General features: G+C 43.6%; 1 protein-coding gene across 7 annotated transcripts; it reads right to left on the minus strand.

Moving 5' to 3' along the window:
* Window positions 1–383: 383 nt before the first annotated feature.
* LOC147483109 (protein NRT1/ PTR FAMILY 8.1-like) lies at window positions 384–5,023 on the minus strand. Of its 7 annotated transcripts, none has more exons than XM_086575715.1 (6): window positions 3,801–3,952; window positions 3,661–3,711; window positions 2,749–2,904; window positions 2,410–2,627; window positions 1,679–2,232; window positions 384–1,431 (listed from the first exon to the last, which is right to left on the minus strand). In XM_086575715.1, the coding sequence occupies exons 3-6, from the start codon at window positions 2,852–2,854 to the stop codon at window positions 600–602; spliced, it is 1,710 nt and encodes a 569-aa protein (XP_086431841.1). In that variant the 5' UTR covers window positions 2,855–2,904; window positions 3,661–3,711; window positions 3,801–3,952; the 3' UTR covers window positions 384–599. The 7 variants fall into 7 exon arrangements, with proteins under 7 accessions (XP_086431841.1, XP_086431838.1, XP_086431837.1 ...); XM_086575712.1 differs by having other exon boundaries at window positions 2,749–2,915; XM_086575711.1 differs by lacking the exons at window positions 3,661–3,711; window positions 3,801–3,952 and adding an exon at window positions 4,869–5,023.
* Window positions 5,024–14,127: the final 9,104 nt, after the last annotated feature.

The raw sequence follows: 14,127 nt of genomic DNA on the forward strand, positions 1-14,127 counted from the left end.
TAAGGTAGCATGCTCCAAGAAGAAGATTCTAATGATCAATAAATTGGAATTCCTTGCTCCTTCATTATTAATTGTTTCAAATTTTCAGTGCAATAGAAGTTTCGGCTAAATGACGTAAACAGCTGATCAAGGTGTTGCTCCGACAGTAAATGCTTGACAAAGTATAAACGGTCCAGGCAGTCTAGTGACTTGACTACACAGGCAAGTGCAGATATTTATTAGTTTGAGCCAAGATTGGTCTGACAATTGATAGAGCTTGCACTTATTAAGAGTTGGTTTAACTTGTGTAAAAATTTGGTTTATTATTGCTTTACAAATTAATGTTACAAGTTAAAAAAAAAAAAAAAAAAAAAAAAAAAAAAAAAAAAACTTGCAAGACTTGCTTCTTGTAAACGGAAGAGAAATTAACTTTTATGAACGTTTATGCTATAAGGAAGCACTTCCAGTCATCTTGAAAGTAGAAACTGACATACTACTTGGGTGAATAAACAGAGAAATTTAAAACACAACGCAGATCAGAGAAAATAGTTGCAGTTTACCCTCTACAATTACAACACTCTGATTAACCAGAGCATTAGCGGATCATAATGTAGTAGCCATCAACGTAGGGTTCCTACTGCCTTCTTATATGTGTACCACCTTGCAACGAATATATAGACAATCAAGTTCACCACACTCAGCACAGCCAAGAGAAAGAAGAAATAGTGAAGGTGACCCCTGTTCAAGTTGTCGGGGATCCAACCAAGCTTCCCATTCCTTGTGGTCACATCTGTAACAATGGTGACAAGTACCGAACTTAAGTAGCTTCCTAGCGCAACAGTTGTTAGTGAGAGGGCAGAGCACATGCTCCTCATGGCATCTGGTGCCTGCTCGTAGAAGAACTCCATTTGTCCAATGAATGCAAAGACTTCTGCACACCCTATGATAAAGTACTGAGGGACCTGCCAAAATACTGACATCGGTACATGTTTATGGTCATAGTAGTTGTGTCTCTTCACCATGTTGAGCCTTACAACCTCCAAAATCCCCGCAACCACCATTGAAAAGATGGAAATGAAAAGTCCAATGCCTATTCTTTGGAGTTGAGTGAAACCATTTTTGTGGCCAGTGAACCGTCTAGCAACTGGGACAATTAGTTGGTCGTAGACCGGAACCCAAAAGATGACACTAATGGTGTCAAAGATGGAAAGAGTTGCCGAGGGGATCTCAAAGTGGGGACCCATGTGAAGGTCCATACTGCTGCCTTGTATAACAAACAAGGTTCCCATCTGACTGTATACGGCAGTCAAGACGATGCCTGTAGCCCATATAGGAAGCAACCTTATAATAGACTTGAGCTCCTCAACTTGGGTTACTGTACAGAGTTTCCATGGATCCACCGCGCCTTTAATATTATCCGTTTGCGTCTCCACTGCTGCCTTGTCAAAGAAACTGTGTATGATAAAGTTAGTTAGAAACTGAATTTACCAAGTACGAAAAAAATACAGCAAAGGACTTTCTTAAAAGATTGCTCTCCTTTTGTTAAGCTCAGCTACCACAGCTGGCACAGTACAGTTAACAAGTTAGCATCATGCATCAATAAAGATATATGTTAAGTTCCCAGAGATTTTAAACCGATCCTTAATAACCAATTATATTAGAAATGTTAGTCTTCTAGCCTTGGCTTCATTTAAGTTACCTTAACGTTTTAGTATGATCAAGCTTTCGACTTCCTTGGACCACAGATTCCTCGTCAACAGTCTCATACAGAAGAGAGCTGTCAGAAGGCACTTTAACAGAAAATTTCCTGAAGGATGCGACATTTACTTGACAAAGGCGTGTCAAGGGACTACCTCCAGGTTTCTGGTTGCGGTACAACCGTGTACCACTGAAGAAGCTTACAACTGCGATTGCCATTGCTGCAGCGGGTATACCAAAACCCCAACCCCATCCCACATGTGTTTGTATATATACTAACACAGAGGCAGCAATGAGTGCACCAATGTTGATTGTAAAATAAAACCAATTGAAGAAAGAGCTTTTATGTTTCTTCTCAGCATCATCAGTATCATCAAACTGATCTGCACCGAAAGATGAGACACAAGGTTTGATCCCTCCCGTTCCCAGTGCAATAGTGTAAAGTGCTATAAATGCCACTGCACTTTGCATTGTTGTTGGACTGCAGACGTCCTGTGCGTTGCAGGATGGCCTTAATCCAGGAACAGATGCTGACAGTGTTAACAGCGTCATCCCCTACAAACAGTTAAAAGCTCAATTAATTTCTGGAAAAATAGTGGGAATCTAGGCAGAATTTATTGTTAACACCCTTGTATAATTTGGAGTAAGTTGTCTTTTTTAATTTAGAAAAAAGTTAACCCCACTACCATGCTTGAAATGAAGAAAACAAATATTTGAGTTTAGCGATCATACCAAAACATAGATCATGGAGAAAATGGCGATTGTCCAGTATCTTCCCAAGTAAGCGTCAGCTAAAAAGGCTCCAATCAACGGGGTAATGTAGCAAGTTCCTGACCAATTATTGACGTTATTGATTGCAGTAACATTGTGCTGGTTGAGTTGAATCTTGAGGTAATTTACTAGATTGGTGCCCATTCCATAGTATGCCAGTCTTTCACAACATTCATTTCCTGTGTACAAGTACTTCCTATCAGCAGAAACAGGGATAGAAAAAACACTAGCTACCACATAGATCTAAAGGATGGAAAAATTCTAGTTGGTATGGCTAAGAATTAGGAGTCAAGCTGATACCTAGGATATATGGACAAGCCTTCCAGGTTCCCGTCTTTGTCTTGTCGGCAGGGTCATTTTTGTAATCTGTAGTCCCATCCTTGGTATATATATCTTCTTCTGCCATGGTTTTTGCTTGGCGGCTCTTTCTTTTCTTAGTAAGTTGAGTTCAGTGCCCTACACGACCACTTTAAATGCCATGAATTAGTTTTGGCAACAAACAAATCAAATGTATGAAACTCGACAATGACAATAAATATCGTTAAATACAATTGATTAATCTAATACATGGTTTCCACAAAATTTGAATTAATTTAAAAGCCGATTCAGAATAAAAAAAATTGAAAATGTAGCTTCCAAGTATCTGGAGAGAAAATTGACAAAATCATTTGTCTTCTTCAAAGGTTCATGCTCTATGACGCTGGTTGCCTACACTATTATCTCAATGTAAAATCAGATTCCTACAACAACTTCACTAAATTAGATATCTACGACAAATATGGCATGAAAAGATTCAATACCAAACAATCCAGTTTATTTACAATGGATGAGATGGTATTAAGGTATTTGAACCTATTCAATGTAGAATATTCCCTAACAAGCACATCAATCAATCTAATTCATGTAGAGATGCATTATACCTTCTTAGAGAAGGTTAGAACATAAGAAGATATACTACAAGTACCAGCCAAGATACTAAGAAAAAGAACACTGCAAAAAAATGAACTGATTGTGACAGAGAAAATATCTCACTTGTCACTGGCATCAAGTTTTCAGCAGAAGGCATAGATGAACAAACAGGAAACTAGACAATCAAAGAAATCTATCTAAGGACTAATTTTAAGAACAGACATTCAAGAAAGTGGCTGTGCAAAGTACAATGTATTGATTATAGGTGTGGCCCATCTCTCCTCTCTATATTAAAGCAGATACCTTCTTACGTGGACAGTCTCTCCTAGGTGGCACCATTCATGAGAAAGAGATCTGCCGCGTGAACACACTTCAATTATCAAAAGTTTTCTAACACAACTACAACTTGAACTGTACATTAATAGAAAATCTTTAACGCTTACCCATTTTACGCAAACTATCTAAAAGATCCTGGGCATATGTCTGGTCCAAAGCCAAAGCTAAAACTTTCAAACTTTCAACAATAATGATAAAAACTTACGCCAGTAAACGTGTCACTGCCCAGACTCCTAGAGTGGATGGAGTGATGGACCCTGCGCACTACAGCTTAAATGATAGAGTAACCTAACATGAATGATTTGGGTTTAATATGATATGAAATGAACAGTACATATTCAGGTCATGATCCAAATCCACACATATTATATGGATTCAGACACTGATCCTACACCCTAAGGCCAAAACACATGTTGCTATTGTTTACACACTTTGGTAATTGGGCGGTTGATGATGCACTCCATATCTAGCCAGATGACAAGTCAAAGTACAGCCTAAAAGATGGAGAGACCCATAAGCAAATCTACAATGGTAAGCTTAATTGGCATTTTGTGCAAATTTTCTCAAAAAAGACAAAACCTAAGGAAATGGATTTTTTCTCCATAATATCAAAATTCATTTGACAGCCCATCTGCCGTCCATGGTCAACAATTCAACATCATGTGCAGAGCATCATCTGAGACATGTTCCAAAATTTCGGCATAGGACTAACGATTTAACTGGCACATAGTTTTGCACATTTCTATTTGTAACGAATCATTTTTATTAACTGTGAAAAACTGAAAACAAAAAACATATCAAACGGGCCTAGAATAAAAAAAGTGAAATTAAATTGGGGACTAAAAGAGAAGTCTTTCTTTTAGTTTCTTCATCGGTTTACTGTCACATTGACTTGTTAAAGCCTCATGGGATATTTTATGGATAAGTGAAAGATACATTTACGTCGTTGTCATTGAGGAAGACTGAATATTCCACGAGGTAACACAAATAATTCATCATAAAAACTTTATTAACTATACTTAAAAATTATAAAATGAAGAAGAATCTTCACACTCCATAATCTCACCGTGGAAACAAATAGAGTTGAAAGAGTTTTTTAATGGAAATCACAAATGATCCCAACAAACAAGAAAAAGGGAATTACAGTAACATGTGAGCTAGAATCAGTCACTTACCTCAAAACAAGGCTGGATTTGATTCTTCAACTTCAAGTTTGGTTTAAAGAGATATAACAAGAAGATGAGAAGTGAGCTCTTCTCCTTTCTATCTCGTAGGCAACACTGAAGTGTCAAGTGTTTATATAACTCCAGAAAGTAGTCAAATGAATCATGTCTTAAATAGCAAATGGCCCCTACTTAGACCTTTTAATATTGTGTAATTTATTTGTTTCAACAGGTTGATCAGATATCTTAGCTTGATGATTACAATTAAAGTAATTTTTATATTGAAAATGATGGCATAGCAATGTTAAACAGGCACGGTGGGGAGAAAATGACATACACCGTGCAGTTTGGTTTGAGGAATAGGAAATAATTAAGTCAAAGAAACTTGTCTTGTATGTATTGACAGCCGAATTAGAACTGGATCACCTCAAAAAAGATGATAGTACTAAACTGTTATCGATTACTCTACATCTCTTTGCGGTACAAAATTTTTATTAGTAGTATATGACTATATGAGTATGTGTATGCATTTCGAACATGAAGAGGTTTGCCATGGCCCATGGATGACACATATGGTCAATACATTATGGACCAAAATATCGCCGATATATCTTATATATCGTTGATATATATTATTTTTTTAGTACACCGATATCAATATTTTTGATATATATCTACTGAATATTAAATCTTTTTTTTTTAAAAATATATCGAATTTTGATATAAAACTTTATATCACCGATATAATTGATATATATACGATATTTACGATATATATCATTTGACTTTTTGACCATTTTTTAATATAAATCCGATATTTCTGATATTTCTGATATTATATTTCTAATATATTCAATATTTCCGATATTTTAAATAGTTTGGACTAGTCACAAAAAAAATAGATATATCTAATATATTCGATATATATCAGTTTTTGAGTACACCGATATATTCATCGATATCAATATTTTGGTCCTTGCAATACGTTAGTATCTGTACTCACTATAACGTCAGTTGTATTTGATTTTCATGAATTTCTTGTCACTATCATTAATTAATTTTTGTGTAATAAATTAAAGACTTCCATGGGATATGTGAATGTGAATGGTACTACGACTAAACGAGCATTCCTTTGGATGCAAATCGCTCCAGTATGGCTACAGTGAAATATATATGGTATTTGTTTATCGAGAAAAAAAAAAAAATATATATATATATATATATATATATATATATATATATGGCACAAAGAGGCAAATTGTACGTATCAAAATTTTAAGCTTACCAATCAAATGTAGATATATTGGAATAGTCGTATAGAGTGATAGACAACCGTATTCAACCACTTTATAACATACACAAATTTAGTTAAACCAATGATTTTCCCATATTGTACTAGATTGAGTAGATTCTGCCCTCGTTTTTCAAGCAGTAGTTCGGAACCCTCAGAGAGCAGTCAATGCCAGTCATATGAATGAGGATTGAGGAGCAAGCTCAACGGTGTAATTGATTTCTGAATAGTGAATACAAAGAAGAAGTGTCTATCATTGGTGTGAGCGTGTATGTGACATTAATACTTCTTTATTGTGTCAATGAGCACTGTGCTTGGCACGCTATTCAATCGTCATTAATGAAAGAGCCCCATTCAAATTTAATTCATAAACACCTTCGAGCTGCATATGTCGATATGATATTGATGTTGATATACTCTTGAAAAAAAGTAGGATAATTTACGGACGACAATGATAATGAAGTATGAACTCAAGGAGAAATGGAATGGGAACGTGATATTTATGGATTTTATGGTGTTTGACTAATAAGCTCCAAGTTGTATTTTGGCACACTTTCCTAGGAAGTGAAGTTAACTTCGGCGAAATCGAAAGCAATCTTTTTGGTGTCTAAATCGATGCCAAGTTGCCAACCATTACAAAATGCCGTGAACCAGCTTCCAAACCACACCAACTAATAAGTAATGACTCCTCCATCAGGAATTACTTAACACAAAATATCTATATGGAATGATTTGGCCTTGCACCATATTTAGCTACAAAGATAGGGATTGATCTTTGGTCCTCGCACTGGACGATGCAATGTTGAGTTTCTTTAGATCATAACAAATGTAAAGGAGCGTTTTAGTTTTCTCCTGATTACAGTAGAGGAGGACGAGATGGGTTTGGACTTTGGATGGGACCGAGGTCGCTGTGAGCGAACTGCCTACGTATCTTCTCTCGTTTTTCCTTTTCTTGGGGAGAGAAGAATCAGTCCGGGACGTAGTTAGGTAGGTGGTATTTATAGGATTCTGGGAGTGGAGATCCTTCAGACACGTGTACCCTTTTTGTACAAATGTAGAGTAGAGATCGTGAATGAGTGCTGGAGTGGTTTTGGTGTAAGTCATGCTCTGATTGGGAGTTGGCGCGGTAGTCCCTATTTCCCGGTGGTGGGAAATACAAATAAGATTTTGGCAATGATTACATCTGGTGGGGGCGTTCGTCTCTCTGGCAAAGTGTTCGTATACCACCTACTTGTAAGGAGTCGCCGCAGATCGGTCTTGGGGGTGATGCGTTGAGGTCTTTGTGCTTCGGTCGCAATGTTCCTTAGTGGGGATATTGCTCCCCTACACACCTACTTCTAAGGAGTCGCCGCAGATCGGTCTTAGAGGTCGATCGTTGAGGTCGCTTTGTTGCGTGCCCGCAATGTTCCTTAGTGGGGATATTGCTCCCCACCAATGACCCTCTCGGTAGAATGCTGGGTTCATGCAGCGATCTGGCCGAGAGAAGACTCAACACTTGGGTGAAGCATGATGCGAGCTATGGAGATCGTTCGTTTGGGATGCCGGTGAGTTGGAAACTGGCGGGGAAGAAAATTTTTTGCGTGTTCCGGCACGCGATTTAATCATAGCAGTTGGAAAGGAATCGCGGTCGCCGCATTCGGAAGTCGAAAAGACAGTTCCTTGGACACGTGTGGGCTATATCATAGGCCGTAATCATAACTTCTTAGGAACCGAACAGCGGTTGTGCAAAATCAAAATTGAGGCAAACAAAAAGGCATTTCCAGGCTTCTTCTTCAAAAACGGCGCGGTGGCTTTGCGGTGAGTGCTTTATTCTCGCTGTTTTGCTTTTCATTTTCGCTTTGCTTTTTCTTCGTTCCAAGTAGGGTTTATTAAGTTGGTAGGTCGGTGTTAGGTTATAGGGTTTAGGGTTTGGTGATTCGAGAATAAGGTGATATTACAATGTCGGATTTCGGATGACACTCGCGTTCGGAAGAGGTGCGGAGGGTTTCACCGAAAATGGAGAGTATGAAGAAGAGGATGAGGATTCGTTGAATGGGCGGTGATGATCGGATCAGTAGTGGAAGAAGAAGTTAGGGGAGGAGGTTAATAGCCGATCCGGGTCGAGGATGAGGTGGCTAGACGCGATGGGTCGAGGAGGGATGACGCCCGCCAGTGACCTACCCCAAGAGCTGTAGATCGCCGGCCGCGCCAATTTCGTTTCCTCGAGTCGAAAGCAGCGCCAGATGGGATTAATGTGCCCGACACGAAATATACTGAACCTAGGGCCTGAGTGAAAATGTTCAGAGTGAGGGGTACAAGCCTCCGAATGGTGGAGTAATCATATGTGAAGGTCACCGGAGCCGTTCATGCAGCCTACCGTTCTCGAAATTGGTTTGTGACTTCGAGTTATTGTGGGAAGTCTCCATGTCGGTTCGTTTGGCAACCGGCGACTATTCAAGGTGTTCAATCTGTTGAATGAATGCGAGTGGGGAATTCCACATAGGTGTGTCCGACATAATAGAGCATTACGTAATGAGGCGGTCCGGTAATCCGAACTTTAGCTTGCAAACCATGCCGACGCGTTCTGCTGTGCTTGATGGTGTAAGCAATGAGGCCTGGACGAGGAGGCCGTTGTTGCTAGTGGGCAACTACTGTGCTAGTGGATGTAGGTTGCGAACTAGGATGTGTAGTCTAGCCGGTGGGTAGGATTGTCTTCCTCTTGTTGTGTTAGTGGGTGGGTGAGCCACGCTTTTTAACCGGGTTCATCTCTTTGTTTTGTTTGCAGATATTCCTGTGCGGACTCGAACTGATCGTGGGGAGATAGAAAGGTTCGCACGGTTGAGTCGGGAACAAAAGCGAGCTAAGCTTCCAGAGTTTGCTCATTTCTTTGAGGAAAAAGGAGGTGCTGCGATCCGGGAGAAGAGGAAGGTGCAAAAGGAGCGAAGCTCTTAAGTCGGACGGCGGGCGGTGATGGAGAAGCGTACAAGTGATCTCGATAACACGGGAGGACCGAGACCGGCGCGCGGCCGCCTCGGCGGCGCCCCGTTGTGGAGGCCGCGGGCCGGTAGCTCGAGCTTTTATCCCGGAGGATCGACCATTGATGCTCCTGTGGAGTTGGAGATCAGAAGGCTTTACTCTCCCGTGGGTAGGTCGGAGAAGAGGAGAGCTGAAGTGGCCGAGCCGCAGGGAGCTCGAATGGCTAAAGTGGTGCGACATGCCTGGGGGAGGGCTCTCGAGTGGAGGAGGTGGTGGTAGCTGGGCGGACCGGGCGCTGGCCCCGAAAGCGTGTCATGGACTTGGCTACCTTCGGTCGCGGGATCTAGTCCGCTTCGACAAGGACGGAACCCAAATCCGCTAGTGAAAGCGGGAAAGGCTCCCCGTAAAGGCGAAAGTGGAAAAGCGGCCGTGGGTGGCGATGAGCTGGAGGCCCAATTTGTGTACCGACGAAAGCACGGAGGGCAGCGAATCAAAAAGCGCACCGACCGCAGCCTTCAGTCGAGTAAAGGTAGCGCCCGCTTTGTTGGAACATCGCCGGATGGGAACCGCAAGGAATGGATGAGAAGGGATCGGCGGATACCATACGCCGGATGGAAATCGCGCAATGTCCGGGTAATAGAATTATCGTCCGTTAGTATAGCATGTTAACCTATGTTCGTTGCTTTGATCCGCTTTGCATGTGTGCATTGTGGCAGCCTTTGTCACCGCTTCCAAAAGTTGAAAGAGATTGCTCGGTTCCAAAAAACAGATAGGAGTCCAAATCTTTGAAGTTGACGGAAGAGCTGAAAAACGCGGTGACGCGCCAAGATGGAGCGCGGATGAGCTCGAGGGTCCGGAAGGCACATGAAGCTCGACTCGCCGAAGATGCCGAAAGACACCGGTCGAAGATCCGAAGCGGTTAGAAGGAGCGAGGAAGGTAACGTTCGCGGCCGCGAATCGTGGAAATGGGAGGTCGAACGATTATGCCCTCCATCAGAAGAAAGTTGCTCGGGGACGCTTACTAAAGGCGCATACGATCCGGATGTCGACTACGGAGATCCGGAAATGGATTACAAAGCTTTGAATGAGGAACACGCGACGCCGCGACGCCCCGCACTACGCTGGAACAAAAATGCAGGGAGACGTCGATGGGGCGATTGGGTCCTCCTTGATCATACCGTAAACCGTGGGTGTCATAAGCCGATTTCCCTGACGCCGACGCGACTGATGAGTTTAGAACCGACGGGATATCGATCGAAGTGGAAGGGAAGGTCCGCCGAGGTTGATGAAGCCGTTTGAGCCCGGGCGAATCGATCGCGGGTGCCCATGGAGGGCGAAAGCCGTGAATTTATTTTTGTTTCTTGTCGCCTTTATATGCCGCGGATACAATAGAACCGGTTTCGGGTAACCCGGGCGCTTCGCTTTTCTTGTGTTGTTATACTATGCTCTTGAGCAAGTTGGTACCCGTGCTAATTCGGGTAAACCATGTGATGTTACTATTTGTGTAGCGGGTTGGATTTCCGAGTAGTCTCAAAGAACTCGGCTAAACAACGACCAGATGAGAAAACCGGTAAAACCAGTCGCCCCTTGTTTTCATGCGGTCGGGCTATTTGTTTTCCTTTGTGTGCTTGACTCGCTTTGCTTGATCATAGCTGATTGTGATTAGATCATTTGCGATAACGTAACGTGGTAGATGCGTTCGGTGACCACTTAGTCAGCCGATGACCGGTAAGCTTGGATGAGCGCCCCGCTGTTGGTTATACCGCCCAGACGTTGTTCGAATCGGCGATGTATTGGTCGCGGCAAAACCGGTTTCTTCACGCGTCGCGACACGTGTAGAGGAGGCGAGGGTTCGGGGACATAATGATATGCGGGCAGATGGCGTTTGGCGCCTCAAGGCAATTATGAGGTTTAGGAAAAGACGTTTCCTAAGTAATATAAACGGTTCTTCGTGATACCATCAAGGTATTTGGCCATCGTTGAAGTCCCATACGCTTCTCGTCTTCTTCGGCTCTACCGCCGCCGCGGCTCGCTTCTTCTTGCTTCTTCACCGTGCATGCGGATTTCTTCTTTGTAAATGTTATTCCGTTTGAGAAATACCTAGAGTAAGCTTTAACCGAAGCCGCCGAACTTTGCCGCTAGGTTAGGATGGCTAGATGTCGCGGCGCTTAGGAGAGAAACGCCCCCACTATCAATGGAGGAAATGGAGTTTGAGCCTCATGTTCATGGCGATCGGGGAAGAGAAAGGGTTGCAGATGGAGAAACGGCGGTCATAAACGAATCGAGGAGAGATAGTAGCCGGCCGGGCGGCATTGATTGGGGTCGCCACAACCGAGCTGGCTTAAAACCATCGGGTCGCTCGGGAATTTTAACGAAGTGGGGCAAGGTCGCCTGCCATGTGAGAGTTCGCCCCGCCATGTAAGGATGTGGGGAGTTTAATTCTACCACCGGGAAGACGGGAAGAAGCGGATGGTAAAACGCCGGATCAGAAGCTTCCACTCGGCCCCATAGCGACTAGCCGCTCGGGCGGATTGTGCTAGATGGTGATAAAAGAGGTTGAGGACGAGGACATGGGGACACCACCGGGGACGATGGATATGGCCGCTTTGTTTGGTGAGTTCCCCGATAGCTTAAGCATCGTTAAAATCGACTTCGGTGGAGTCCGGTGGTCTAACCGTGTTCATGCAGTTTCTTGCGTGGTATGATAAGTCGAAAGATGTTGCGGCAGCCGCTCGAGACTAGTGGTAACCCGCGACGCGGAGCCGGGTTGATGCGAAGCCGCGTGGGGGTGGACAAGAAGAAACTAGAAGTGATGTCCACCAAGTACCGTAACGAATCGCCGAGAACGCCTGCATCGGGTGACGGATATGACCGAAGCCGAAAGGGAATTGGCGGGTCAGGATCGCTATGCGCGAAGAAATGTCGGGGTGGCGCGAAAAAGGCGAAGAAGGCGATAATCGAAGCTCAGACGCTTTATGCCGCCCGACGAAAAAGTATGACACACCGAGGAAAAACGATTGCCGGCGAGGAAGAAAAGCCCGAAACGCGGTGATGCCGAGGTCGTTTCGGCATACCGCTTCGACTAGCGCAGCCCGGAAGACAAGCATGTCATTACCGAGAATTGATAAGGTGATCGCCATCCGACTCTGTTAGTCTTAAGTTGTGAGTGTAGTCTACATTTTCTCTTATAATGGAGAGCAAACAATAGAGCCGTGGTTTTCGGTTTGCCCGAAAGCAGTCCTTTTGTTTGGAGGATCGGTTTCCGCGGAAAGCCGCAGTTCTATATATTTTGTTTATTTTTATGATGAGACGCCGATCCGGATTTTCCGGGTAATCCCAGCCAGATCGGTGGGCATATCTATTGCAATGCTTGATCGAATATTGCTATTGGTTGTGTTTCGCATGCATGTTATGTTTCCGGTATGATGCATGTAGCTTGGCGATAGTCCCGAAAGTGTTTGCTCGCGGAGAAGCGTTCTTTTTTAGTCGATCCTAGAAATATAGGTCCTCGACGTTATAAGAATTGGAGAGGCTAAGTAGCCCGCGGAGCTCCTCGAGTCGTCGCCAAGAATTGAGAGGCGCCGTTCTTTTCGCTTTAGTCGATCCTAGAAATATAGGTCCTCGACGTTATAAGAATTGGAGAGGCTAAGTAGCCCGTGGAGCTCCCCGAAATGCCGCTTCCGGAGAGCGTTTCGCTTTAGTCGATCCTAGAAATATAGGTCCTCGACGTTATAAGAATTGGGAGAGGCTAAGCCCGCGGAGCTCCTCGAGAGTCGTACCGGCCGAGAGCGTTTCGCTTTTAGTCGATCCTAGAAATATAGGTCCTCGACGTTACAAGAATTGGAGAGGCTATAGTAGCCATTGAGCTCCCCAGAGAGTAGAAATATGCCGCCAAGAATTGAGAGCGTTCGCGTTAGAGTATGTCGGCCGGCCGAGGGCGGGCGAAGCCAAGTAAAACATGTTGAGCTGCTATAAGCTATATGCTTTGTAAACCGGGTTGACTTGCCAATACAAATAAAGATAGTAACTTGTATTAAATAACACAGAAACTTATTTAACATTAATGTGAACCAAAACATGTACAACATGGATGGAGCTATTGGTAAAAAATTTCAGTAGATAAGTATTCCAAGGTCGAGGCAACATCTTCCCCTCTTGGGTTCTTATCCAAGATGCTCCATTGCCGACCACGCCGCTCCACGCATGTAGGGGCCTTCCCATGTGGGTGCTAACTTGGAATCGCCCCCGCCTTTTGAGCACTAGGTCTCCGTGTTGAAAAGACCTAGGATGAACTCGCTTATTGTAGGAGTTCTTCGAGTTTGTCGGTAAGATGACGACTGGCAGCTAAGTCTCGCTTTTCTTCCAACAGTCGACGCCTCGCGGATAACACGGAGTCGTTATGCCCCGACTCAACAAGTTTCGATCGAGTTGTAGTGACGGTCACCGGTGGGAATTACGGCTTCGTGCCATAACATAAGGAGAATGGCGACTTCACGGCATCGAGCGAAAGCCGTGGCGCGTGAGCCCATAGAATGTTTTCCAACTGGTTTGGCCATTGGCTCTTATTCTTTTCAATCTTTTTCTTCAAATTTTCCAAGATTGCTTTGTTACTGGCTTCTGCTTGGCCGTTACTCTGAGCGTACTGCGGAGTAGAGAACGCATGAATGATCTTCCACTTAGCTAGGAACTCTTTAACTGTTCGGCCTTTGAATTGAGGCCCATTGTCCATTACTAATGTATGTGGTAAACCAAATCTGGTGATAATGTGAGTCCAGATGAAGTTTCGGACATGGGACTCTTTGACGTGTGCGAGAGGAATGGCCTCGACCCACTTGGTGAAGTAGTCGGTTGCAGCTAGGACAAAGCGGAAGCCAAGACTCTTCTGTGGAATGAATGGTCCCATGATGTCCATGCCCCACATGTGAAATGGCCACGGGCTCGCTATGCCGACCGGGCCATGAAAGGTGTTGGATGATATCAGTGGGTTTAACGCTTGGCATTTGAGACATTTGAGGACGATGCTTT

This window comes from Coptis chinensis, chromosome 8 (assembly GCF_015680905.1).
Source record: "Coptis chinensis isolate HL-2020 chromosome 8, ASM1568090v1, whole genome shotgun sequence".
NCBI classification, from domain to species: domain Eukaryota; kingdom Viridiplantae; phylum Streptophyta; class Magnoliopsida; order Ranunculales; family Ranunculaceae; genus Coptis; species Coptis chinensis.